The sequence below is a fragment of the Copadichromis virginalis genome, linkage group LG4, assembly GCF_057382275.1.
Source record: "Copadichromis virginalis isolate Kocher_CV1m ecotype Utaka linkage group LG4, C_Virginalis_male_GT1.1, whole genome shotgun sequence".
In the NCBI taxonomy this organism is placed as follows: Eukaryota; Metazoa; Chordata; class Actinopteri; order Cichliformes; family Cichlidae; genus Copadichromis; species Copadichromis virginalis.
The window spans coordinates 24,598,322-24,624,771 of record NC_140621.1 but is presented as its reverse complement, the minus strand read 5'-3'; the positions used below and the strand labels follow the sequence as shown (position 1 = coordinate 24,624,771).

The following is a 26,450-nucleotide window of genomic DNA, read 5'->3' as shown; positions in this document are numbered from 1 at the left end:
CTAGTGTGAAAACCTTTACACACTAGATTTACACACCTTAATTCCCTGTGAATGGAGGCATGGAAAAGAAAAACAATCCCATTTGGATAGAAATGTTTCATCATTAGGTCAACTTCACAGCAGCCCAAATAACTGTTTAGTAAAAGGTTAGTAAACATATCCTGCATTAATACGGTCTAGAGAACACGTGACCTGGGACTTTAATTTCCGCCCCTGTTAACCACGTGAGCCATCTCGCTTGCCGTACCGGGGCGGGGTACGACTACAACAGCTAGCTGCATCGTTATAGACATCAACAATAGTTGTGTCCAGTGAAGTTTATGTAATTTTGAGAGCTGCCATATTTCGCGCTTATACTCTCTGAACCTCCTACGCATCTTATCAGTATATGTTTTAATTCAATTCACCAGTTTCCTGGAATAATTTCCACCTTTCCGCTTTTATTTGTTCGCACAAATGCTAATATTAGCTAGCTAAACCTGTCATAACTTGCAACAGATACTCGTGCTAAAGGTCTGCGATAATGCCTCTATCGGAGACGGAGAATGGGTTTTCCGGTGGTGAAGGAGGAGGAGAGGCGGACGCTATTGTGCAGACTTGTGTGCTGGGCAGCTTCAGTGAGAGAGGCGAGACCACAGCCCTCATCTCCAGCCTGCCGGAGGTCCACGGAGACCTGGGGCCAAGGGAGTCTACTACAGAGAGGTTCCTAGGTGAGACGGTCACAAATAAATCAGCTTCCCCAAGATAAGCAATTTTAAGTGATTAGTTTGGAGACGTGATGGTCTGCTAATTTCTCCCTGCAGTAATAATGAACAGATATCAAGAGCAGCCTCATCTGCTGGACCCTCATCTAGGTACACTACAACAGCTAATTTACAAATAAAATCACTCAGTTTATAAAAAGTCAAAGGAGCTTGCAGTTTATAAAAACACTTCCTTCCTTATTTTGTTCCTTTTTTATTTTAGAATGGATGTTAAATATGATACTGGACTTTATAAGGAGTGAAAAGTCTCCACCTTCGTTGGTTCATTTGTGTTTCAAGTTCCTCTACGTAATCTGCAAGGTCAGTTTTCTCATTAAAAACCTCCTGACTGCACTGAATAAAAGCCGCAATGTGATTGCACTCACGCATGTCTTATGCAGCAGATTCACTAATCCTGCACGTTGTTTGTTTATTTCTGGTTAGGTCAGAGGCTATAAAATTTTCATGCAGCTTTTTCCTCATGAGGTGGCCGATGTCCAGCCAGTTCTGGACCTGATGTCCAGACAGGATCCCAGTGACTCTGAGGTGAGGCTTTAGTTTAAAGGGAAAAATAATAGCTTCACACTGATGCATCAGTTACATATACCTATAGGCAATAGTGTATATTGTTTTGATCTTTATTTATTTACTTGTTCCAGACTTGGGAAACTCGGTACATGTTGTTGTTATGGCTGTCTATGACCTGCCTCATACCCTTCGATCTTTCTCGTCTGGATGGCCACCTCGAGTCAGATGGTGGTAAGGCTAGAGAGCCTATCATGGATCGCATTCTAGCTATTGCCAAGGTTAGTTATACCAAAGTGATATGATGTTTTTATGTTTTGGCATAGCCATTGCCAAAGTCAAGAGTGCTGTGGCCTACTTAAAAAAGAAAATCGCATGGGGCCCACTTAGTCTTAAATTTTTAACTCAAATCAAAATAAGAAAGAAAGTGATGTGTTTCCTTGAAAAACTTATTTAAAAAACATAACAAAGGCTGTTGGTTATAGATAGCTAATGCTACTCAGTCATATGTAAAGTGCTAAGGCCAATGTGTGACCCACCTTCCACTGAGACACAAACTTCAGTACAAGAGTAGTGAAATTAGGTCAGAATAAGGAGTAAACCATCTCATATTACCAGTTTTTTATATACATAAACTAATTTTATAGAAATATTTAACTGTACATATCTGAGAGTAATTTTAAGGTGAATTTCTATTACTACAGTGCCTTTGCATCCCGCCAGGGGTCCCTGCCCACACTTTGGGAGTCGCTATGTAGTGTTGCGGCTTGATTTTTGATGATATATATGCCTTCCTGTACAAACTGATCCACCAGAGATTCCTTAACAAGAAAATCCAGCAGTGTGATATTGGCACTAGATTTAATCTTGTCATTTAAGATTTTTGTCAATTTTTTCAAATTTGCATAATACAGTATGTGTTTGTGTATTTTTAAACAGTATGAATAATCGCACTATTTTTTTTCTTCCACAGTCTTATCTAGTTGTGAGCGACAGTGCAAGAAATGCTGCATCTGTATTGGTATCAAAGTAAGTGGACAAATACCACACAGACACTTAAAGTTAAACAGTGTTTTTAGTAACATACCTGAGAGGTAAACATGCTCCAGTCCATGTTTTTAAATCTGTCGTGGAGTACACAACCTACTCCCATTGGCCACACTTTGATTGTCTTCGCTAATGGTTTCACACGATTGATGAGTGGTGAATATTCGGGGGAGAAACAAAGAAAGGTGATCAGACTGTCCCAGGTGGGGGAGGGGCGTTACCGTGTAGGCTCCAGCAATAGGATATCCATCCATCCATCCATTCGCTTCCGCTTATCCTTTTCAGGGTCGCGGGGGGCGCTGGAGCCTATCCCAGCTGTCATAGGGCGAAAGGCGGGGTACACCCTGGACAGGTCGCCAGTCTGTCGCAGGGCCAACACATAGGGACAGACAACCATTCACTCGCACATTCACACCTAGTGGCAATTTGGATTATCCAATTAACCTATCCCCACAAGCTGCATGTCTTTGGACGGTGGGAGGAAGCCGGAGTACCCGGGGAGAACATGCAAACTCCACACAGAAAGACCCCGGCCTGATGGGGGAATTGAACTCAGGACCTTCTTGCTGTGCGGCAACAGTGCTAGCCACCGTGCCACCGTGCTGTCCTGGATAAGGATAATCTTTATTAGTCCCACACATGGGAAATTTGTTGTACCACAGCAGAAAGTGAACAGTCTAAAGTTACAGTAGCAAAAATTAAGAAAAACACTGGAGTAGGATAAGATAATAAGAATAAGATACTATATACTATAGAATAGAATAAAATACTATATATAACAGAATAAAATATGTTATCAGAAAAGGAATTGCAATTGTATACACATTGTCCTGTGTTGTCCCCTCTTGTGTGGCAGGAGACATGTTGATAAAATTTAGCTAATACTGTCTTTAGGTTGGAGTGGTTGAAGTCACCTGCTACAATAAATGCAGCCTCAGTGTGTACAGGTTGTTGTTTGCTAGTGGCCGCATGGATTTCGCTCATAGCAAGCTTATCATTAGCATTAGGTGGGATATATGCACCTGCATTTGGTTGAATCTGAGCAGAGTGTAGTAATATTGTCGAGGCAATATTTCTGTCAAAGCCCTTGAGTTAAACCTGAAAGTCTGCAGTTCAACCACATGTTGATTCTTTGACTTAAAATCTTTTTAGTGATTTACATTGTTCAAATTCTTATGGACTTTATTTTAAACTTAGTTTTTTATGATCTAATAATGTTTCCCCCTGCTGTTTAATAAATTATTTCTGGTATTTGTTCCATTAGACATCTGTGTGTTGGAGTGGAGAGTGTAGCATGCAGTATTAGATTTAAGATATGGTGTGTGTTTCAGGTGCTGCTGACATCATAGTCACTTTCAGTCTAGTGGAAACCAGGGTATTTTTCAAATGACCATAATCTTAATTATTTTACAGTGTGTTGCTTCAAAGCTAAGCTAAAAAACACAGTTACGATGTTTTTAATTGTGCACCTTTATGTTTGTGAAAATATGTTTTTTACTGAAAACCATACAAGATCATTACTAAAGCATTTTGCCCCTGGTTACAAATATATCTCAGATTCGAAGTAAATTCCAACAAACAATTTAAAACTATTGATCTGTAATCAGGTCTTTATCCAGTAGAGGGCAAGATTGCTCTTGTTATATTTAGTGTCAGCGATTTGGTCTTTCATGGTGTTGTCTTATTTTACATGACTCTGCAGGTTCGTGACTCGCCCTGATGTGAAACAGAAGCGCCTCGGAGACTTTTTGGACTGGAATCTAGCCACTATATCCCAGACCAATGATCAATCATTAAGAAACATTGTGGTGTTGGATGGTGCTCTGCAGTCTCTGGTAAACATATGCGCTCACACTCAAGCCTGTATGTTGTGTGCATACTTGTCTGTGTGTGTATGTGTGTTTGAAGACAGTGTAGTCTGTGTGTATAAAAACCTGTCGAGGGGGACTTACAAGAGCTGACATGACTGGTATGCTTCACACAATAGCCTGTGTGGTTTTAGCAGGTGTGTTATGCACCTGCTGCATGTGTGGGATCTCTTGCTTCAAGTGACTTAATTCAATTTCATCTAATGATTTAAGAAAAACGTTTCTTGTTTTTTTTTTTTTTTTTTTAAGACAACAGAAGTTTTTTCCCATGTTACACCTTCATTGATAAGCTACGTTTAGATCACTTTGTCTAATCTAAGGTGATCTAATGGATCCCACAAGCATGCACATGAATGTTGTATAATTGGCACGTAAACTTGTATAGCATGTTTTTAAAAAGCGTCGCTTTGCACTTAATGTTTGCTAAATGAACCTGGAGCCAAGGTGTTGCTTAGGGCATTCAAAACTGGCTCTGTGCATTTAGTCTCAAGACTTCAGAACTCAAGCTTACATGTTTTTGTGGTTAATGGGAGATGCTTAAAAGTGCAGCTATGTACCAGCTGCATTAAAAAAAACAAACTATGTTACAGGCAAAGCTCTTCAAGCATGGAAAACGAGATGACCTCTTGCAGTATGGTAGGTTCCTTTTCTTTGTTCATGCACAAAGTAAGAAGCAAGACTTTGCTCTACAGCAGGGGTAGGCAACTCCAGGCCTCAAGGGCCGGTGTCCTGCAGGTTTTAGACATCACCCTGTGTCAACACACCTGAATCAAATCATTAGTTCATTCCCAGGCCTCTGGAGAACTTCAAGACATGTTGAGGAGGTAATTTAGCCATTTGAATCAGCTGTGTTGGATCAAGGACACATCTAAAACCTGCAGGACATCGGCACTCGAGGCCTGGAGTTGCCTACCCCTGCTCTACAGTCTCATTTTGGGGACAAAAATAAATAAATAAAAAGAATCACTGACATGCTGTCTCTTGTATAACTGGCATGTGATTGTTGTTTAACTAATTGTTTAATAGCTTCACTACCTGGAAAATATTTCAATCTAAGTATTAATTTCCACAAACTTTTTATATTCCTGTGTGTTCGCTCATGTAATAAATTTAATAAATAAATTTCCTCAGCTCCTGCAGTTCTACAGTGTCTGGAAAAGAAGCATCTGTCAGAGAGCAGCGAGGCCATGCTGAGGAAGCTTGGTGTCAAATTAACCCAGAGGCTCGGCCTTACCTTTTTAAAGCCCCGTTTGGCCGCTTGGAGGTCAGATTTAGTACCAGCTAGTTTTTAAAATAAGCAGAAACACAGAAATGCATTTTGTGTGTGTGCTTTTTTGTAATATGCAAAATTTTCAGGTATCAGAGAGGCAACCGATCCTTAGCAGCAAACCTTTCCATGTCCCAATCGGCTGCAGACAGTACTGGTGCGACCTCTGAAGTGGAGACAAAAGAACAGGAGGAGGACTACGACATTCCCGAGGAAGTGGAGACTGTCATTGGTAAGTTTCTGCTTCCAATTAATTTAAAATGTTTGTCCTTACAAAACATTTAAAAATAATAATAAAATAAAAAAATCTGATTTGCATGTTATTCTACAGAACATCTGCTATTGGGACTGAAAGATAAGGAAACAATCGTGCGCTGGTCTGCAGCAAAGGGGTAACAAACCTTTTATATGACACTTGAAAAACCTGAACTGTTTATAAAAACGCATCCATGTTGCTGCTTGTCTTTGGTATTTTGACATGTCAAAAGCAGATCATGAGAAAGAGTTGTTGTGTTACAGTAATCTATGTTGTTTAACCCCTCAGCATTGGGAGGGTGACTGGAAGGCTTCCCAAGGAGCTGGCAGATGAGGTGGTTGGATCAGTGCTGGACTGCTTCAGGTACATTCATGCTTGGGGCATTTCGGCTCTCTCTGTTACTTACCCCTCATAGAGGGGCAATGTTCTGCGTTTTGATATGCTTTGCATGTGTTTTGATCCTGAAGCTTCCAGGAAACAGACAACGCTTGGCATGGAGGCTGCCTGGCACTTGCTGAACTGGGTAGAAGAGGACTGCTGCTGCCTTCCAGATTGACAGATGGTAGGTGATTTAATATCTCAATACTTAATGTATGATACACAGACTACTGTAAACAACTTTTATTATTTTATTAAGCATCTTTATACATATGACATGACATTTACAGTTGTCTGCTTTACAAAATTGTTCAACTTTTAGAAAACTTGCAAAATTTGCTCATCACCTTTTCAAGTCATTTCTGAGATTAAAAAAAAAAAGAACAGTGTAACATTTTACATTTTTAACCTTGTAGCAGTGCTATTGGCTAAAACAGTTAAATCTTTCAGTGCTAAATCAATACAATAAGAAGTCCATTATCAATGAGGCTTTTAGACTTTAGATCAGAGATAGTCCTTATTATAGTCAGAGTTTAGTTGTTAGCAGCAACGAGATCTCCTCCTCAGAACCCGTCCGGGCGCTTTTACTCTCTTGGGTTTATGGCATTTGTTTTCAGCCTTTCCACTGTGTGGTCTTTTGATTGCTGTTGCCTTGGCCCTGGTCGTTTGTTTGCTCTTCTCTTGATAAACAGGACTTTTAGCTTCTGTGGAATCTGTCAAGGGCTCGTCTATAGTACTGAAGTCACGTGAAGACGCTGCAGAGCTTGCAATGGCTAGCTGACAGAGTGCTAGAGCTGCAGTCTGCCTCTGGTCACAAGGCTCTTCATCCAGCTTTTCAATGGAGCTCTGCTGAAGATCTTCTAAAGTGCTTGTTGGAGAGCTGCATACAGGGCTGGTCTGAGAAGTTTTGAGGCTGAGGTTCAGGGGCGACTCATGCTCTGTTGATTTCACTGTGTCTGAGCAGCTCAGTCTGTCGACAGACTGAATGTTTTCCTTGTCTTGGTTTCTTGTTGAGAGGTTGAGGGGAGCCATATCATCTGTGCTGTCGACTTCATGACGCTCTGATGAAGTTTCAGGATGTGGATCAGAATCAGACATGAAGGAAAATCTGCTGTTCGCAGCTAATCTGAAACGGAAAGGCCAAAACCATAATGTACACAACATAACAATACAATAATAGAAACAAAAACGTTTTTAAAATTAATACATCCAAAATTTTGAATTTTGCTTACCCTCTGTCTACGTGCTGAGCTGACATTTCTGCACACTCCTCTGGTCTTAAGTCATTTTTGATGTGTTGCACCGCTGTAGACGTGTTTCCTAGTTGTGGGCCGATCTGTGACTCACTGATGTTGGTGTACTGCAGCGCCTCGATGTCTCGCTGGATGATGTGAGCTTGGCTGGGTCTGTCAGGGGATCCCAGAGCTGAGCTGCCCTCTTTGGGACTCAGCCTTGTTGCCTTGTCTCCACTTTGCCCGTGGTGGCTCTCTGCTTGTGTAGAAGTGTGTGGGTGGTTCAGACTGGCACGTGAATGTATGTACAAGTCATAGTCTTTATGGCCAAAAGTTGGGCCATACATATCCAAAGGAATATATCTGTGTCCTGCAATTGGCATAGAAAGCTCGTGGGGTCTGTACAGAGTGTAAGGCAGAGGGTGCCCTGGGTGAAGAGGATGGCAGTACCTGTATGGGAAAGAGGGAAATGGGGAAGTGTTAGCTGGAGTCACTGGTTGTTGTACCATAGGCCTCTGGGGATCCAGAAAATCTGCCTGAAAGGAAGGAGAGTTTGGCTCATTCACATGGTGATTTCCTGGAAGATAGTAAGGTGGATATAGGGGCCGATCAGGCTGGAGATAAGGAGAATATTCGGGAACCAAGAGAGGCGCGAATGATTTTAAGGGAATGGATGATGAAACCGTGCTCCATGGGAAGCGTGGGTGGTTGAAAGTGGGAACAGGAGCTTGCAAGTCCTCGGTCTGCTTCACAGGTGTCTTGAAAGCTTCTGCTCCGTCACGGTTGGGTGTGACAGGTGAGAAGGCAGATGGGCGCGTCTGATCCTTTTCCTCGTTGCTTTCCGTGCTCTGTGTCTCTGAAACCATATTTGGATTTGCTGCACTCTGACTGTCCTTGATGACTGGACTGTCACACCCTACATCGACCTTTTCTGTGTCATCTGTGCTCTCAGCTTTCTTCTCTTCAGCTCCCTGCTTCTCTGGAGTGTTGTTCTGAACTGCTGGTTGGGCATTTGTTAAATCCTTAGTTTTAGGAGGGATTGCTTTTGCCATTGCCTTCATCTGTCTAGCTGTTTGCCCACCTTTCTGTGATACGAGGGAGATGGAGTTTTCACACAAGTTGTATTTCATATGGTTGAAAAGATGGGACTTTTCGTTGCAGGTGAATGGGCACTGGAAGCACTGGTACTTGAAAGGCTTGCCTGGTGGTCGGGGAATATAGTGGGGTCTTTTTGGCTTGCGTTCTTGAACAGTCTCCATCTTGATTCTGAAAGAAGAGTATAGCGTGTCATAGTTGGAGATTTAGTAATGGTTTAGATTTTACTGAAGTACCTCTATTCTAAAGTAAACATGCCAATAAATCGGCAAAAAAAACAAAACACACCCGTCTTACAAAAAAAGTCACAAATGTCAATGGACTAGGCCAGTTGCCGATGGCCAGTAAATCCATCCAAATGCCCAACCCTACTCTGTACCAGATTCCCAAGCTTGCTGTCAAGTAATGAGCCTGCTCAAGTTGTTTGACTGGTTACCGTAAAAAGTGGTTGATTTTTCGGTGAGTGTTTCTTCAGCTGCTCAGCCAGAAAATCTCTAGCTGCACAAAACACAGAGCCCTCGGGCTAATGTATTTCTGCAACTTCACAGTGCTTTGGACACCAAACAGAAATATACCCAAATATGTAAAGTAGCCTACCATATGCAAAAATGTTGCCACACGTTTGCATAGATGCAGTTCTGTCCTAGTTTCGTTTTGGTTGATTGACGGCAGCCTGCAAACACCTCCACATGTTTCGCACTTGCTTTGCTCATCACGCCTCTAATGTTAGAGAGTCGCTAATCCACTAGACAGTTAGACTACACACTTTCTAGCACAAACCTCGAGGGCATGTAGAGACAAGCTCGCTCCCTCTCTCGCTCTCAATCTACTAAACTCTGCGCTGTCGGCGTGGGAACCACCAGCCACCTGCTTCCCATGACTACACCTGCGGGATGAATTTATCACTTGATGAGCTCACCAGCTCAGGAGACGCATGAGTATTGGAAGTAATTGTTTAATAGTTTTTCTTGTGATACAGCGTTCACGCTAGCTGAACAATATCAGCAATTAGTAAGTCTGCAAACGAGGATGGCATCTGTAGCACTTCAGGCTTCTGAAACGAATCATCACCTAAAGCTGTAAGTTCAGTGTTGGTGGGCGGACTCAGAGGAACCTGCTTGTCATGCGCTGTTGCAAGAAGTTGCCACTCGAGTTTCTGTCCCAACTGTGGTAGCATGCAAAACCACTCCCTTCTTAAGAAGTAAAAGTCTTTCGAAAGTCTTCTTATAACAAGTCTTTATTTTCATTATAATACAGCTTTAAAAAAACAAAAACAAAAAACAAAATAAAGGATCTAAACTTACTTGTTTTTTTTAAATAAATCTGGATGGAGTGAGATCAGGTAAGTTTAGTTTTTTAAAGATGATATTCTTTAAAGAAGGCTGTCTGTCTGCTGTCTAAATAAGTATTTTAGACCTGGTTAAAAGGTTGTCTGCAGAGCTCAGATATTTACCTGTGGCTCAGTTACTGCAGCCTGAGCAGGGACTAATTAGGATCAAGAGGTAGCAGGTGCACAGTTATCCCTACCCTTTATGCAGCCAATAAAAATGGTTAGAAACACCATTACAAATCACAGTCAGTCTTATCCATTGGCAAAGAAATGCTTTGATAGAGTGCTGAAAATAAGTTTAGTGTTAATAAAAGAAAGACAAAAAAAGAAAAAAACAAAACAAACCCTACCTTCTCTAGCCAAAGGGTCAGTATCTTATCCTCTTTATCCAGTGGGCTGCTCCACGCTTCACGCCGCACGGCACTTTCTGGTCAGGACACCTCCGTCGGTACGTGCTCGGAGTTCAGAGTGGGTGAACGTGTGTGTGTGATCATGAATGTGTTTGATATTTGTTGTGTGGTGAGTTTCTATCTCTGAGGAGTTGTCTCACCTGTGGGTGGAGCTTTCATCTAAACAGCAAGGCCCTCGGGCAACACTGATGTACCTGGTATTAGTCAAGCCTCAAGCAATGATTTACATGTGGGGGGGGGTTGCAATCCTTCTTCCCCTTTCTGGTTCCAACTGAACAAATAATGTATATGAAGTTTTAAATAAAGTTTAATAGCAGGCAGGCCATTTATTCTCCTATTAGTCCTTTTTATTTTCTGTTAAAACAAATGTTCTGTTATTATGAAACAGATTTATTTTGATAATCATCCTAAATAACATGCACTTACTATATTGTTCATAATCTGACCTTGAAAAGTCTTATGAACTGGTGCTAGCTTATTTTCATGTTGTATTACTCTCCTTTAATCTGGAATTGCAAAAGTCAAGCTTTGTGAAGATAAAGTAGTGATCTTTGCTTACCAAAAACATTTCATGCAGTTTGTGTAATATATATTTTGGACATTTCTGACAACTTTTCATCTCACTGCGGTGTCTGCTTGCAGTTGTGCCACTCATTATCAAGTCCCTAATCTACGAGGAAAAGAGAGGAGCGTGCAGTGTTGGTTCCAATGTGCGTGATGCTGCCTGCTACGTCTGCTGGTCTTTTGCGAGGGCTTATGAACCCAAGGAGCTCAAACCTTTTGTCACTCAGATTGCCAGGTAACCTTCCCTTATACACATGAAACACTGCTACACATAGGCAATGATGGGAATAACGGCGTTACAAGTAACGGTGTTACTTTTTTCAGTAACGAGTAATCTAACTAATTACAATTCCTATCGTTACAACGCCGTTACCGTTACTAACAAGAAAATGCGGCGCGGTCGCGTTACTATTTTTCAACAAACAGACGGTTGAAGCTGTGTTTAGCTTCCAGCACCTATAATCAGTTGCACGGAAGTAGCTGTAAGTAATCTGGGCGCTACAGCTTTAAGCAGCGGCACGCTCCCACGGGCGGCAATCACTTTCTGGCCGACGATCACTTTTTTGCACAACACCTGGAGCTAAGGGGGCAAAACAATCGCATGAGTGCTGCTGTTTGACTGAGGAAGAATAAAGTAGTTGTGGTAACCCAATCACATGACCACTTAAAGATGACAAAGCAACAAGGTGATATATACCAGTTTTTAAATTGTGTTGATAGGCCACGTAAAACCAGAGTCATGATAAACAATATATACGCATTTTTCCTCAATAGTTTCATCACGTTTACGGTCTAAGGACAGCGCTAGCAAGCACTCTCTGCTTATGACCAAAAAACAAACAAACAAAAAACACCTCTTTCGAGTTGGTGGAAAAATGTCGACCAATCAAAAAATGATATGGCAACCTGACATTTGGTTGTTTACGAATAGGGGGAAGTTTTAGGAGTGATGGCGAGAGAGAGAGCAGAAAAAAAGAGAGAGAGCCAGTTTTGAGATGTGAGAGATTTGTGACGTTTAGCGTGTTTGGAGTGTGTAGTTAATGTGTTGTCTTGTGTAGTTAGTGTGTAGTGTTGTGGATAGTTTTGTGTTGTGTGTCCGAGCAATGAGGTGACTGCTATCTGCAGGTATCAAGCTGTGATGTTCTCCTTTATAGTGGACAGAAATTATTTTTTTGGAGTGGCACAAATAATTTGTGTGGCATCTTATTGAATGCAGAACAGCTGATTGTTCTGTAAATAGTTTGAAATGTTTTTTTTTAAAAAGGGTAAAAGGTAAATGGCTGCAAATAACTTGTTGTTTGCAAAACTTGTGCATATGATTTTAAAATTGGCAATTTATATTTGCATTTAAAGTTATGAAATATGATTAAATAAACATGTTTGTGGTTGTTACAGTAAAAGACCTTTTCTACTTGGAATTTATGTTTTTTTTGTCTGATTTTAGATCAATTGCGTTAATACAGTATATCAAAATGAAAACATAACTGTAAATTCAAACACGTGAGGTTGTGCTGAAAAACAATGATACCAATCAAGGCAAAGTAAATAGTTTTTAACGGTGAAATGTAGAGGAAACATCAAAAGTAGTGAAAAATGGCCAATTATACCCTGGACCCCAGAGGGTTACATTTTTTTTTTTAAAGTAAGGCAATAGTTACTTTTCAAGTAATTAATTACTTTTAGAATATTGTAACTCAGTTACTTTTTTTGAAGAAGTAACTAGTAACTATAATTAATTACTTTTTCAAAGTAATTTCACTTGTTATAGAAAATGTATAACAAACCTCATTTCCCCAGAGGAAAACTATTATCGTTATTCCACTAGTAAAATGCAAAATAATTACTTAGAGAATTATCTCCAGTTTCATTAGATTCCTTCAGTACCTTGCTGCGGTTTAATATTCAAGCAAAGTCAGCATTTATCCTCCTGAGCAGTTTAAAGTTAATGCATTTAAGAATTAGAAACACCTTTCTAATTAATATAATACAGTTGAAAATGGAGGATAGAAATTTTGCAAAGAACCGGCTGAAATCAAGAGATCGGTGCACGTGACATGTCAAGTAATCAGTCAAGTCATTTGATTGCAGCTGTTAGGAGTGACATTATCATTACAATTTGCATAGAAACTGCAAGGTGTTTTTACTGCCTCAAACCAGTTTTTCTGTGTCATATCAGTCTTGCATGTCCCCACACAGGCAACATACATCGCCATTTGATAATGTTTTCATGTGTTCAATTTAGAATAGGCTACAAGTTTGGATTTTTATGTTGTAAAAATCAAATAGATTCAGTAAAGCTCCAATTGTCTGAGGCAGTGGGTGGGAAAAGTACTTTTTTGTTGTTGTTGTTTTTAAAGCAAATGCACAACATGGGCTTTATATGCTAAATAAAGGCTATAGTCCTTTTTTTTTTTTTTTTACATAGAACTTTTTATATTACGTTTCGGTTTTGAAATGAGATCCAGTATCTAAAGATCTGCATTCCTGGTTTGCAGGACGTTGACATTTGGAGTATTATCTAGCATATCTGCTAAAGAGCACATTTTGCTCTGTTTTGGTGTTTGACTGAAAAACAGAAGGTTTATAGGTTTGGTGCAGAAAGGTTTATCTCAGTATTTTTTAACCCTGGTGCAGCATGAAGGGAAATTTATTTTAGAAAAACAAGGAACCAAAATCTGGTCTTTTCCTACAATCCTCATCAAATTTATAAAAATGATTTTTATGTTCTGTTACCTTAGACTGCATTATCTCTATTAGAAGTGCATTTCTTTCTGCATGTTTTCCCCTCATGTTGCTGCAGCAGCCGCTATGTTAAAACTGCAGGCATTTAGTTAAGACTTCATTTGCATGCAGCATGCTTATACGGGCATGGCAAGAAGTACTGAAATCGTTGTTTGTTTGTTTTTACATGAACATTAACAGACGGTACTTGCTGAGTAAAATGTTTTATGTGCCTCACTTTAAAATCAGAACTAGCTCTAAAAATAAAAACCAAGATCGGGAGATTTTCCCATCTAATGAGCAACCATGCAGAGAAGTACGACATCACCCATTGACATGTGTTCAGTCTTTGTTAATAGTAATGGTTTATCTCATCCTTGAGCTCTTTTTCTTGGTGTGCATGTATGGACCTGTGGCCTGTGACTGTGCAGACCAGCTCTGCAGTGTCAGTTTGAACCCCTGCAAATTATCATCAGCAGTCGCGACAACACCCTCCCTTTCTCTAGCCTACAGGACTGCCAGGTTTCGCCTGCTGTTGTAGGTTTCGGTCGCCGTTTGGCAGCAATGCTAAGACAAGCTGGTTCCTGCTCTATTCATCAAAGCTTGATGACATTCACAGAAAACTCACTTTTGTCAGTGGCTTGGGGGCACACTCATGCACTTGTATTCTTACTAACTTAAATAAATAAACTATATACTAATTGTAGCAGTGGTAAAAGTAATTTAGAGTAAGCTTTATGTCTAGAGTTCAGCCAGGAAGTTTGTTTTCTAAACCCTCAGGGTGAGGGCAGTTAGCATAGCCAAATTGGGCAGCTGGTAAATCTCCATGCTGGGATCTTGCTGAAGCTGGGTACATGAAGGGAAAAAGGACAACAGCAGTCAGTCTCAGCCTGTCACAGGTTGGCCCCCACTTAAACGTGGTGTGGGGATATTTAGGTCAGAAGGCAGTCGTGCTTAATCATATTATGGTTTACCGTCTGTGCTGAGAATCTGTGGTTCACAATCACAGTTTGCAATAATGATGTAATTGAAACCTAGCATCTGACTCATCTGTGCGCTCATAAGAATCTGTACACTGTTGGTGAAGATTGAGGTTAATTTCACAGGAATGGGGCAGTCTAACATTTATATTAGTATATTTTTAATTCCATATGCATAAAAACTGTATTTAAGCGTTAACTACAGAATTTTCTAAAATTGAAGTATCCGTCAAGCAGAAAAATTATAAAAACAAAGTACAAGAAGGCTGATTCATCTTTACTTAACGCCCTGTGACAAGAAAAAGTTATTACCTTCTCCAACACGTTTGGTGGCGGTTGAATGTATTTAACATATACTTTGTGTCTTTCTGCAGTGCTTTGCTGATCACTGCTGTGTTTGATCGAAATGTTAACTGCCGCAGAGCTGCATCTGTAAGTTCTCTTTTCGACATCCCATGCTTTCCTAACTAAGACATACAGTTACAGGACAGCAGTTCATTTTGTCTCTTTTTGTCCCAGGCTGCCTTCCAGGAGAATGTCGGCAGACAGGTTTGTGACCTCAGTATTGACTACATGAACATTGTGACTAACAGAATCGCTGTGATTTGAAGCTTATTTGTTGCCAAATATCTAGCTCATGCTCAAACTTGCCTTGTTAGTGAGAACCTTTTAAGTAAAGAAATAGCCTCCCAGTATGGCTGCAGGGCACCAGCAAAAGCTTGATTTGCAAGTAGACCTCGAGCAATAACTCTGTGAGATCGTTTCTTGAATTTGGAACCTAACTGTGTGTTTTCTATCTCATAATCATGAGCTCAGTGTTTAATAATATGAGCAACCTTTAATTAATGAAATGCAGTAGAAACATCTCAGCACTTTCTTGGTTTCTTGTGTCTCAATAGGGGACATTTCCTCATGGTATTGACATCTTAACAACAGCAGACTACTATGCAGTTGGTAATCTCAACAACTGCTACCTGAACATCAGGTAAGAAACACTGCACAAATCACAGTAGCCTAAAAAATAAATGTTGTAAACAGGTAATACATTTTCTTTTCACACTGGCACAGCACAGAATTAAATCTCAGTTTTTCCTAACATTACTGTTTATGTGTGTTGTCCCTAATTAAAAATATCTTATCTCACTATAAGTGACAAGCAAGAAAAAAATCATTCGGGCCAAAAGTGGGTTGTGTACTCTCTCTCTGGAACAGCGGTCCCCAACCTTTTTTGCGCCACGGACCGGTTTATGCCCGACAATATTGTCACGGACCGGCCTTTAAGGTGTCGCGGATAATTACAACAAAATAAAACTAGTACCGGTACCGAAAAAAAGAAGATTTATTCATAACACACGTGAAAAGACCCAGGAAAACAGAGTTAATGATAAAAACGATGACAAAATACCGCTGAAAACCGATAAAAACCCTGAAAACCATACATTTCACACCCGAGCCTCAACTCTTGCGGCCCGGTACCAAACGACTCACGGACCGGTACCGGTCCGAGGCCCGGGGGTTGGGGACCGCTGCTCTAGAAGATAGACCCTGCCTCCCACTCTAAAAAGAGAAACCTGTCCAGAAATGTCATAATCTTGGATTCTTCTTTGACTGATGACAAAATAAGGTCACACTTTATTATGTCTATAAGAAAATTACACTTTTTTCCATTTTATACTATAGTAAACACTTTCCTTATTTCTTGATTAATCAGTTTCAAGACCTTTTCAGTACAGCAAACTGGTCTTTGTGTGCACTGCAGTCTTATTCAGAGTGAAATAGACAGTAAACCATGGCATGCTTCAGGGAGTGGCTACCTTGTGATTGACAAGTTGCCACAACACGAGCACACCTCATCTTTGCTATGTCAATGGGCTCCACTCTTCACTCGCTTCAAATGAACCTTTTACATAAAGTGTACAGTCCATCATCACATCATCACATGACCTTGGGTTAAGGTAACTGAGTTGTAACGGCACCAAAAATCTTAATATTATAACCCAGTATATACACATACACATTTGATAAAGTGTATATTGAAGCCAGTGCAGAAAAACTTTAGCCTTTACAAGAATCTGCACCTTTGGCAGGAATGTGTCACCAACTTAGTAAACATTTAAGCGGTGAAAACGAATAAAGATGCTAGCCTCAGGGCATGAATGAATACAGAACGAGGAAGGAACATAGCACAGTGATAGCAGATGTGATTTAAGTGTGGCTAAACTGATGTTTGCATTCTATTGGTTACCAAAACATGCATAAAACTGTTATGTGTGTTGTTATTTTTTTATTACTTGTCTCAAAGTGTCTATATAGCAGGTTTCCCAGAGTACACCAAATCCATGATCGACCATTTAGTAGCTATGAAGATCAACCACTGGGATGGGTAAGTACTTGCATTAATAATGCTGCCAAATGTGAAAAGGACACTGTTTTGTTTTCACTTATTTATTTATCTATTTATCTTTGTGTATATATTTTGCAGTATGATTCGAGAGCTTGCCACTAAAGCTCTCCACAACTTGACGCCTCAAGTGCCTGATTATATGGCAGCAACAGGTAAACAATGTCACCCTACCTGTTCCTCAGTCAATGTTTGTCTTTTAGTTCAACTGCTAAATGCTTTATGAAACTGAATGAAACCTTCAATTAAAAATAAAGAGTGGAAATTTTATACTCCCCCTCCCTGCTCGGTTTCAGTTTTACCGCAGCTGTTGAAAATGGCCGTGGGTATTGATCTCCATGGCCGGCATGGAGCCATCCAGGCTTGCGGGCAGATCACACATGCTCTGTACAAAGTGGGCCTTCAAACCAACAGGTAGGCTTTATATACACAATAAAAGTAGCATTAGCTAGGGTTGGTCTAGAACTGAAACTTCTTTTTAAACCTTAATGTACACGGGTTAAAAACACTTTTTAATCAGAGTAAAGCATTAAGTCAGTTAAACTTCTGGCATATTAAAGTGGTCGTTTAAGTAGCAGAGGGGGTTGTTGGTTTGATTCTCATGCTTTGGTGTTAATTAAATTAACAACAGGTGCACTAGAGGGGAAACAATGACACAACCCCCAACACAGGAATGGTTTTACAGACCACTTCTGCATTTTGCTAGTTTAAGTGTCACTACTGCTAGCATGAGGCCATACCTCACTGGACCTTGCAGAGGTTTCACTGGTAGTCCTCCAGGATGGCGCATCAATATGTGCCACTGGCAAAGGATTTACTATATCACCCAGCACAGTCTCAGGAGCATGGAGGAGTTTCCAGGAGGCAGACAGTTACTGTAAGAGAGCTGGACAGGGTCGTAGAAGGTCGTTAACCCCTTAACAGGACTGATATCTGCTCCGCCTATCTGCTTGTGTAAGAAGGAAGAAAATGAGCACTACCAGAGCCCTATAAAATGACCTCCAGCAGGCCACTAGTGTGAATATCTCTGACAAAACAATGAGAAAAAGCCTTCATGAGGCTGGCCTAAGGGCCTTACAGCCTGTAGCACCCCGTGCTCGTAGCCCAATTAGCATTTGCTATAAAATACCACATTTGGCAGGACCGTGTGCTTTTCACAGATTAGAGCAGGTTCACCCTGAGCACACATGACAGACGTGAATGGATCTGGAGAAGCCAAGGAAAATATTGATTCCTGTAACATCATTCAGTATATGGTGGTGTGTCATTGATGGTTTGGGGAGACACATCTATGGAGGGATGCACAGACCTCTACAGGCTAGCCAACAGCACACTGACTGCCATTAAGTATCAGGATGAAATTCTTGGACTCATTGCCAGACCCTATACTGGCGCTTTGGGTCCTGGCATTCTCCTGGTGGACAAGAATGTCCGACCTCATGTGTCCAGGCAGTTCCTGGAGGACGATGATACCCTTGACTGGCCCCCACAATCACCTGACCTAAATCCAGTAGAGCACCTTTGGTACATTATATTTTGGTCAATCTGATGCCACCAGGTAGTACAAGATCTCAGTGATGCCCTGATTGAAATCAGGGACGAGATTCCCCCAGGACTCTATCTTTCATCTCATTAGAAGCATGCCCTGATGTTGTCAGGCATGCATGGAAGCACATCGGGCCATACAAATTTCAGTAAAATGGACTCCCTGAATATGGCATTTTTTTGTTACTAACACATTACTGAGTCCTTATCAATATAGATAACCCATAACGATTTGATGTGTTTTCAAAGTGTCCATGTAATTGTTTTAGCAGCGTGCTTTGACAGTGCCCTGTAAGCCTTTGGCACATTAAATGATGGCACTATTAAAATCGGGCTTGTATTTGTCCCATAGGACTGTGGTGGACATGATTTCTCCAGAATGTGTGGATGCTTTAAAGAACATTCACCAAATGGTAAGTGCATGAACTTAAAAATAGTTTCAAGATTAACTTCAAATTAAACAAACTTTGCTCTTCTTGCTCATTTAAATTTGTTGGCCCACTTTCAGCTACACGACCGAAAACAGTACAGGTATGCTGAAATAATCTGTTTAGCTTTGCAGTATGGCAGATCAGTAATATATTACTCGTATTACAATTATGTTTATTTTGTTACATAGGGGCTTTGGTGGAGAGCTGATGAGACCAGCAAGTAAGTTTACATTCAAAGTTGGAATTTAAAAAATAGTTGCATGACATGCTGACGATTCCTGATTGTTTGTTTTTTATTTTTTCACAGTTTGTAGTCTTATAGAAAAGCTGTCCCTGTCCAAAATGCCTTTCAAGAACGACCCCATCATTAGTAAGGCAGTTCTTTACAGCACTGAGGTTTTGCTTTTCTTTTTTTTTCCAACATCACAGCTAACAGTATGTATTATGTTACAGCTGGCTGGCAGTGGATTATAGACGACACCATAAAGACTCTTCATCTTGTTTCTAGTGGAGCAAAGGATGGCATTATGGTAAGCTTAATGCCTTTTCATTCTTCTCTAATGTTGAGGTCATTCCAGGAACCAGTGAGAATGATGATGCTCATTTATATACGTCAGTTATATCTGTTTATTGTAACCAATCAATAGAGCAAAACACAGGTATCTGTAGTATAAGGTAAAGTGGTTGCTCCACCAGAGTGTGTACTAGTTTGGTCATTTTCAAAGCTGTGGAATCAAATACTGTCACCATTTGTTTATTTGTGGACTATTTTCTGTTTTCTACTCTCTGGCCTTCCCTTTCCTGTGTCTGCAGGCTGCACTTGTATCAGCCTTGTCTGCCTTGTGTGAGGAGTACTACCAGGCCAGTCCAGGCCAGGCTGACCCACAAATGCAAGGTAGCTTAGCTATGGTTTTCTCATTATTCTATAACCAAATATGGATTTCATCTGTATGATTTGGTTAATGTCTGTAACATGTCCGTGTCCTTACATGTTTAGATGCTCTGGTGTCTCAGTACACTGAAGGGCTTAACAACCCACAGATGCTCACTCGTTGCGGATCTGCCCTGGCCCTCGGCTGTCTGCCAAAATTTATGATCCATGGCAAATTGAAGCAGGTGTGTTTGAAGTGTGTCCACACTTTCATTTTCAAGCTGTTTTCCATCTAGCTGTCTCTGCATTTTAGGTATAAATTGGTTTGTGTGTTTGCGATAGATCATTGAAGGCCTTCGGCAGCTGTGCGCTGAAACCCAGAAGGAAGGGACTTTTACTGAGGCGAGGAGAGATGCAATCACATCAGTAGCTCAGTGAGTATTCATATGCACACGCTTATTGCCTTCTCATCTTCTATCTACATTTTTTTCTACCCTGTTGTTTCTTTGGTGTGTATTTGTGCACTGTTATGTTTGTTTGTCTGTCCTCGGCTCTTTGCCTGCTAGTTTAAACACGTGGATATGTAGACAGTGGTGCTAAAATAAACAATTGGCCGACTATACCTGCAGGACCTGAAGGGCATGTCTGGCCATTTCTCCGATAGCATCTTTCCTCAAAATTCAAATTTAATTTCTTTGCTGTGGTTTGTGTATATTTCTCGTTGTCCTTTTAAATTATGTTTTGATTTGCAAACTGTTTTTCATTTTCTCCACCAGAGTGAGTGTGAAAGCAGGCGCATGTGCTGAAGGCTCTCCGGACTCTACCCTGTGCTCTGCAAATGTAGATGAGGTGTATGGCGCACTCCTCTCCAGTATGGTCGATTACACCACCGACAGCAGAGGGGATGTCGGGGCCTGGTGAGTGAAATTGCTCCTCAAAGGCACATATGTTCTTTTAACCGCCTCGGGGAGGAAGAATTCTTCCCCATTGAGACGTCTGGTCTTCTGTCCCTCCACAAAGGGACGTGCCCATGTCACAGGTAGCTCCAGGCCACGGTTACCGACACGCCTGGAATGTCACCAGGCTTGTCACTTGTCTCCAACATGGGATGGGCTGCTTGCTTTACACTGTCTAGTAATCTTGTTATTTTCTTCTTTCTCTTGAATCGCTTTTCTTCCTTGTTTACCTGCAATCTTTTTTTTTTCTTTCGTAATAACACTGAATGAAGACAGCCCTTCCCTTATTTTCATCATATATAATCAAGAATTCACAAGTTGCTTGTGTTTAAGTTTTGAATAAACACCCTGATCAGCATTTCACATAAACAAATTGTGCCCTTTAGCCATGAAACTAATTTGACTGTAAAACTGCAGAATCCTGTAAAACTGCAACGGTCTTCTGTTGTTTATGCGGCTGTAGCTCAGCAGGTAGAGCAGTTCAAATACTGACTGGAAGGTTGGTGGTTTGATCCCCTGGTTTGATCCCTTGATGAATCCATCAGAGGGTGAATGTGTGTAACATTAGATAGAAAGCACTTAAGCATAGAAAAAAAAGTGATTGAATGAGTAAGAGTGAATGGGTGAATCAGGCATGTAGTATAAAGCGCTTTGAGTGCCCAGATGGAGTAGAAAACGACTATATAAGTTCCAGTCCATTTAGATTACCTTAAAAAAAAGTAATAGATTGATAGATTTAATAGAAAGTGGTGGGGTTTATTCAAGCCCATGCCATTTAAATATACTGTGTGTGTCACTTGCTCAGGGTCAGAGAGGCGGCAATGACTAGTCTGAAAGATGTGACTATGCTGGTGGCTAGCAGTGCTCCAGAAATCCTTTCAGCAGACATGTGAGTACGAATCTTTAATTATTTAAATATGTTCTGTTTTTTCTGTATGTTCTAGGCTCTCCAACTTTACTTTTACTGTTTATTGTTGTCATATAAATTATATCCAATGTTGCCTTTGAGCTTCTTGTAGTTCAAGATCTTTTTTCTTAAGTCTTGATGGCAGCAAAACTTGTATAAACACAACTGTGAGAGAATAGTGATAGTGCTCATTGTCTTTATTTCACACTAATGTATGTAGGGTGAAATGTATGATGTGCTGCCTGGCCCAGCAATCTGCCGAGAAGATTGATCGCTACAGAGCCCACGCTGGCACCATCTTCCTTTACCTCCTTCACAGCACAGATCCTGTAGTACCTCACATTCCCCACCGAGAGGAGCTGTTGGGCATTTTCCCCATGTGAGTCACTACCACAGTTAACCAGTAGCTTTAGGAGCTTTAATAATTGCTATAATTTTAACCAGCCTTTTGTGTTTGGTCGGTTTTGGCACATGCACATGCAGTTTAACAGTGTTTCGTAGATGACAGCTTTATTTGCTGATCTGTGACCCATTTGCTCTGTGTTTCAGTGAGACCACAACCACTCTGAACTGGAATGCTCCATCTCACGCTTTCAAGTATATCGCCCAGCTGCTGGGATTGTTTGAGTATCAGTACCACACTCTGCTGGGGCTCACCGTGTCTGTGGGAGGAATCACAGAGTCCACAGTAGGTGGAGAAGTTGAATATTGTCAAATCTTTACATTGTTATGTGCAGATGGGTGATAGTTTTAATCTGTAAACGTCTAAAAGGTTGGCAGTGAGGGATTTAGAGATTTTCACCTATTGAGCTGTAAAGTTTGATCACCGGTAGGAATGATTTCCTGCTTCTGTGGCTGTCCACTACCCTGAGTCTGCTCCCACAGCAAAGGGGATCGCACTGGCTAACACAGACTCGAAAGACATCATCCGGTAGATGTTAAAGAACTCAGTCGTCTCAGAAAAGAGGGACAAATTTAGCACCTCTTATTGTGGGCTTTTGTGTTTTTAATGAAGTCCAGTAGATGTTTAATGATATTTGTGCGTAGAATAAAGCAGTGGCTTATTATAGAAATGTACTTTTCAGCATTAAACATCCCACAATAAGATCAACACACAATAAGATTTGTGTTGATACTCAGGTTGAGTTTAGACCAGCAGGGGGAGCTATCAGTCTGATGCACTCTGATCTCGTGTCTGACGTATAACACCTGCCTTTACGGCAGTCCATCGAGTCATTGATACCAGCTATGTTACTCATCTCCACCTGATTACGTCTTGTCTTTTTTATGGCCAAGCGTGAGTCAGACTTACCTACAGATTCAAAATGGGAACATCCCATAGGTTGTATCTGGAGTTTAGCTAATTTCCTGTCCTAATATTTTACTCAACGTCAGTCGGGAGACTCAGCTGGGGTTGATCAAGTTTCCCCCCTTCGTCTGTTATGACCTAACCTGTTAAAACCAATCACTTGGAGGAGAACTTGCACACACAAATTGGAGCCAGTTAGGTTATTTCTTAGCTTTTAGTGTTTATAGATGTACTAAAGAAAATAAGTTTAATGCTTGTAATAGCAGCAGTGGGGCCAGTAAAGTCAAACTTGTCTTCCAGTGGTGGCCTAAATATATTCCCCAAGAGGCAATCAAGCTCTCGTCCTGGTCTTCCAATGGTTTTTACTGCAGATACATCCTCAGAGATGAGAAGTAGTGATATGTTTGCACAGGGTTGCATTTAGGAAACTGAGCCAAGACTGCATCAATCCATGGGCCAAGAATACTGTTCTCACACCACAGGCACATATTCACACAGGCCAGAGAGACATGAAGCATCTACCAACTTTCCAGGAATTGTGTGGACGTAGATGGCCCACATGACCCTGAAAAAGAGCAGCCACACAACAGAAAAAAGTTGGAGGCGTAAAACAGAAAATTAACCACTGAAACATTAAAAACTGTTATTATTATGTGTATATATGTGCATTAATGTGGATGAGATTTTCAGCCAAGAGTTTCTTAGTAACTCTGTTTATAGGGCATTGTGCAACTATATTATGTTGCTATCTTGCAAATGTCAAGATTTGACACTTTCTTCGCTGTGGTCTGATAATATCTGATGCTTTTCTTTCCCAGGCTCCTCAAGTTTGCACTCGCTCAGCAATAACTTCACAGTAATTTTAATATTATAGTCCAGGTTTCTGTTTTTTCTCAGTTTTTTTCTATTTACATTTCCTACCTTTGCCTTTGAATGACAGGAAAAGAGTCGTAACACGGCAGTGTTTTTGTACTGCATGTACACGTACTCTTGGGTTGTCAATCTGTCCTGTCTTATTGAATTTATTGTCTCTTAAACACCGTGAGACACTTTTTTCCATTTGGAACAAGCATTAAACTATAGACACGGACCTTACAGTGGCCAAAACTTGGGTGTTATTATGTATGATCAGTTAAAATGATGTAGTTTTATATACAAAAAGCTCAGACTTCATCTTCACTGTGACATCATACTGTTTTACAATAACACTTTATTTATTTTTTTATATATATTTACTAGTTTTTTCTGTTTCTGTTTAGGTGCATTTCTCTTCCCAGTCTCTGTTTGACCATCTGAAATTGATTCAGAGCGATAGTGCTGCTCTGGGACAATTTGGAGAAACGTTGCTGAGGATCTTCAGAGACAATCTTCACAATGACAGGTACGTGATGATGTGAGGCTTTTTTTTATCTGTCCTGTTTTCAGTACATTACACTTGTAAAAGCTGCATATATTCTCTTTTCTTTTCCTTTTAGAGTGTCCGTTTCCTTTCTTAAGATGCTCAATCAGATTCTTGCTAACAGCTGCTTCGAAATATTCACCATGCAAGAGAAGTGAGTGCTGTGATTTGTTTTTCTTTCTTTGTATTAAACTAAATGTGGATGTTTGTCAGAGCTAAACTTTTTCTGCCTGTGTTTTCTTAGTCATCCGTTCTGTGTGGACCTTTTGGCCCTTTGCAAAGAATTCAAGAAGTCCAAAGACATTTCCAAGCTGCGAGCATGTATATCAGTGTAAGTCTCTGTCTCACTGATAAATGCACACATGATGCAAATCGCTAAAGCTAAATGTATGTTGACTATGCCGGTTTGTGTTTCCCAGTTTATGTGGGCTGATCCAGTTCCAAGGTGAGGTGAGAAAGAAGGTTTTGTCCCAGCTGCTGCTGCTGCTCTGCCATTCATTTCCTGTGGTAGGTTTACTTGGAGCGTGCACCGCTATCCTTGAAGCAGGATTGTTGGGTTTTTTTGATCAACAGTTTCATCCAGGTGGAAAGATCTCAACACCTAATTACTGTACATTCAGCTTTGTTTATGTTTTTTGTATATTTATAGCCAGCTCTAAGGAAAACTAGAGCCCCATCACGTTGTATTTTTGAGTGGACTAAAGGGGACCTATTGTGCTTTTCCTTATTTTGTCACGCTGTTATAGAGTGTAAAATTGGCTTTCAGACTTCTCTAAACACAGTTTCTAGTTTCTTCTGCTCTGAAAAGCCCTGGCAGTGAGCACATAAGCCCCACCCACCTGCTGATCAAAGCTTTTGTTTGTGAGAGGCAACCTATCAGAAGGAAGGGGCCTCAAAGCAAGAGGAGCTAAAACAGCTTTTTTTCCTCCAGACAGTGTATCAACAGAACTGTATTAGTATTAGATATATGAATCCTTTTGAACTGTGAATCATGCAAAGCTACTCAAGTAGAGTCCAAGAATAAAAATAAATGTGAGCATAACGTGCTCGCTTTTAATGAATGGATGAATTGATATGCATGTGGCTTTGGACACATGCAGGGTGATGATTATTGTCATCAGGTCTAGTTCTCAGTTTATATGTTTGGATCAAGCATAGCTGATTGCTAGAATAGCTATTGACTCTTGTTCTAATTTGTATTTCTCACAACTGTAGATAAGAAAGACCACAGCCAGCCAGATGTATGAGATGCTTCTGACCTACGATGATGTTGTTGATCCAGAGGTGTTGGATGATGCCATGACTTTGCTAAGTGACACTAACTGGTAAGTAGTCATACTGGAGGCAGCTGTTAAATAAACTGACTATAAGCAGTATGTAAAATGTTGCCATGCTCCTTTCCAGGGAAAGCGACCTCGCCACAGTTCGGCCACATAGGAATCAGCTTTGCGACTGGTTAGGAGTCCCCAGGCCACAACCAGTTACAAAGGTAACCATTTAGCGTAATTATTGAGAGTTTAGAGCACAAGGCAAACAAATTGAATTGAGTTGATCCTAACTGCTGTCTTTAATCAGCAGGGCCCTGTCCAGGTTTCCTGATCACTCACAGGAAATGAAGAACACCCCATGTCAGGTAGCTCTTCTAACTGCCAATAAAACACATGGAAACAGTCGAAATACAATAAATGTATAAAAGAAATTACTTGATTTGTTGTGTTGTTATTACTAAGACACACCTGCATAAAGGTTATATCTCTATCACTTTGCGTGCGTTCTGGTTACAGCCTAATGTCACTTTGGTTTCAGTAGAGCTGTTTACTTGTAATCTGCACCTGGAATGACACAGATAGATGAAACTTAAACTGTAGTCTGCGTACACTCCAGGGGGATGTTTTCATTTAGCCATGTTGGCACACACCGTGGAATCTCACTGAGGCCTACGCAGACCTACTTTTTCTGCATCGGTGGAAGTGCCAAGGGCTAGAGGAGTATCGGGGCCTGATAGCAGAGCCTCCCTGGTGCTCTGTGGTACAGAGCCTTTGTCATCAGAGGCTGATAGTAGCCACATTGTGTCCGACACCTTCCTTCACAAAGATAGAATTGTTGCATTATTTTCAAATTACGTGCTTCTGATTGCGAGTCACACAGTGTAGAAACTCCCTAAGCTGGTAATCACTATATTGCATTACATTTTTTTGTGCTGTGTATAATATGA

General features: G+C 40.7%; 2 protein-coding genes across 3 annotated transcripts; one reads left to right on the top strand and one right to left on the bottom strand.

The window, feature by feature from the left end:
- The first annotated feature begins 11 nt into the window (after positions 1-11).
- tbcd (tubulin folding cofactor D) lies at positions 12-25,942 on the top strand. Of its 2 annotated transcripts, none has more exons than XM_085454384.1 (39): positions 12-710; positions 804-854; positions 967-1,064; positions 1,188-1,289; positions 1,403-1,549; positions 2,242-2,297; positions 4,018-4,150; positions 4,774-4,819; positions 5,315-5,447; positions 5,540-5,682; positions 5,782-5,842; positions 5,995-6,069; positions 6,174-6,268; positions 10,794-10,950; positions 14,791-14,848; positions 14,936-14,965; positions 15,316-15,401; positions 16,719-16,799; positions 16,899-16,972; positions 17,114-17,231; positions 18,715-18,775; positions 18,871-18,893; positions 18,982-19,013; positions 19,101-19,163; positions 19,247-19,323; positions 19,607-19,688; positions 19,791-19,909; positions 20,007-20,098; positions 20,441-20,581; positions 21,426-21,509; positions 21,748-21,906; positions 22,077-22,215; positions 24,096-24,217; positions 24,312-24,389; positions 24,480-24,566; positions 24,655-24,742; positions 25,451-25,560; positions 25,640-25,724; positions 25,814-25,942. In XM_085454384.1, exons 1-39 carry the CDS (start codon positions 524-526, stop codon positions 25,832-25,834), a joined length of 3,594 nt encoding a protein of 1,197 aa, XP_085310510.1. In that variant the 5' UTR covers positions 12-523; the 3' UTR covers positions 25,835-25,942. The 2 variants fall into 2 exon arrangements, with proteins under 2 accessions (XP_085310510.1, XP_085310509.1); XM_085454383.1 differs by having other exon boundaries at positions 25,811-25,942.
- On the bottom strand, positions 6,313-10,267 carry znf750 (zinc finger protein 750). The gene is made up of 3 exons (XM_085454386.1): positions 10,092-10,267; positions 7,317-8,582; positions 6,313-7,210 (listed from the first exon to the last, which is right to left on the bottom strand). Exons 2-3 carry the CDS (start codon positions 8,573-8,575, stop codon positions 6,625-6,627), a joined length of 1,845 nt encoding a protein of 614 aa, XP_085310512.1. The 5' UTR covers positions 8,576-8,582; positions 10,092-10,267; the 3' UTR covers positions 6,313-6,624.
- Positions 25,943-26,450: the final 508 nt, after the last annotated feature.

Excerpts from the sequence above, each read along its gene's own strand:
- tbcd (XM_085454383.1), top strand. The coding sequence starts at position 524 with ATGCCTCTATCGGAGACGGAGAATGGGTTTTCCGGTGGTGAAGGAGGA. Across the intron at positions 5,843-5,994 it reads CGCTGGTCTGCAGCAAAGGG|CATTGGGAGGGTGACTGGAA; the intron begins GTAACAAACCTT and ends TTAACCCCTCAG. Across the intron at positions 6,269-10,793 it reads GCCTTCCAGATTGACAGATG|TTGTGCCACTCATTATCAAG; the intron begins GTAGGTGATTTA and ends GTCTGCTTGCAG.
- znf750 (XM_085454386.1), bottom strand. The coding sequence starts at position 8,575 with ATGGAGACTGTTCAAGAACGCAAGCCAAAAAGACCCCACTATATTCCC. Across the intron at positions 7,211-7,316 it reads GCTCAGCACGTAGACAGAGG|ATTAGCTGCGAACAGCAGAT; the intron begins GTAAGCAAAATT and ends TTTCCGTTTCAG.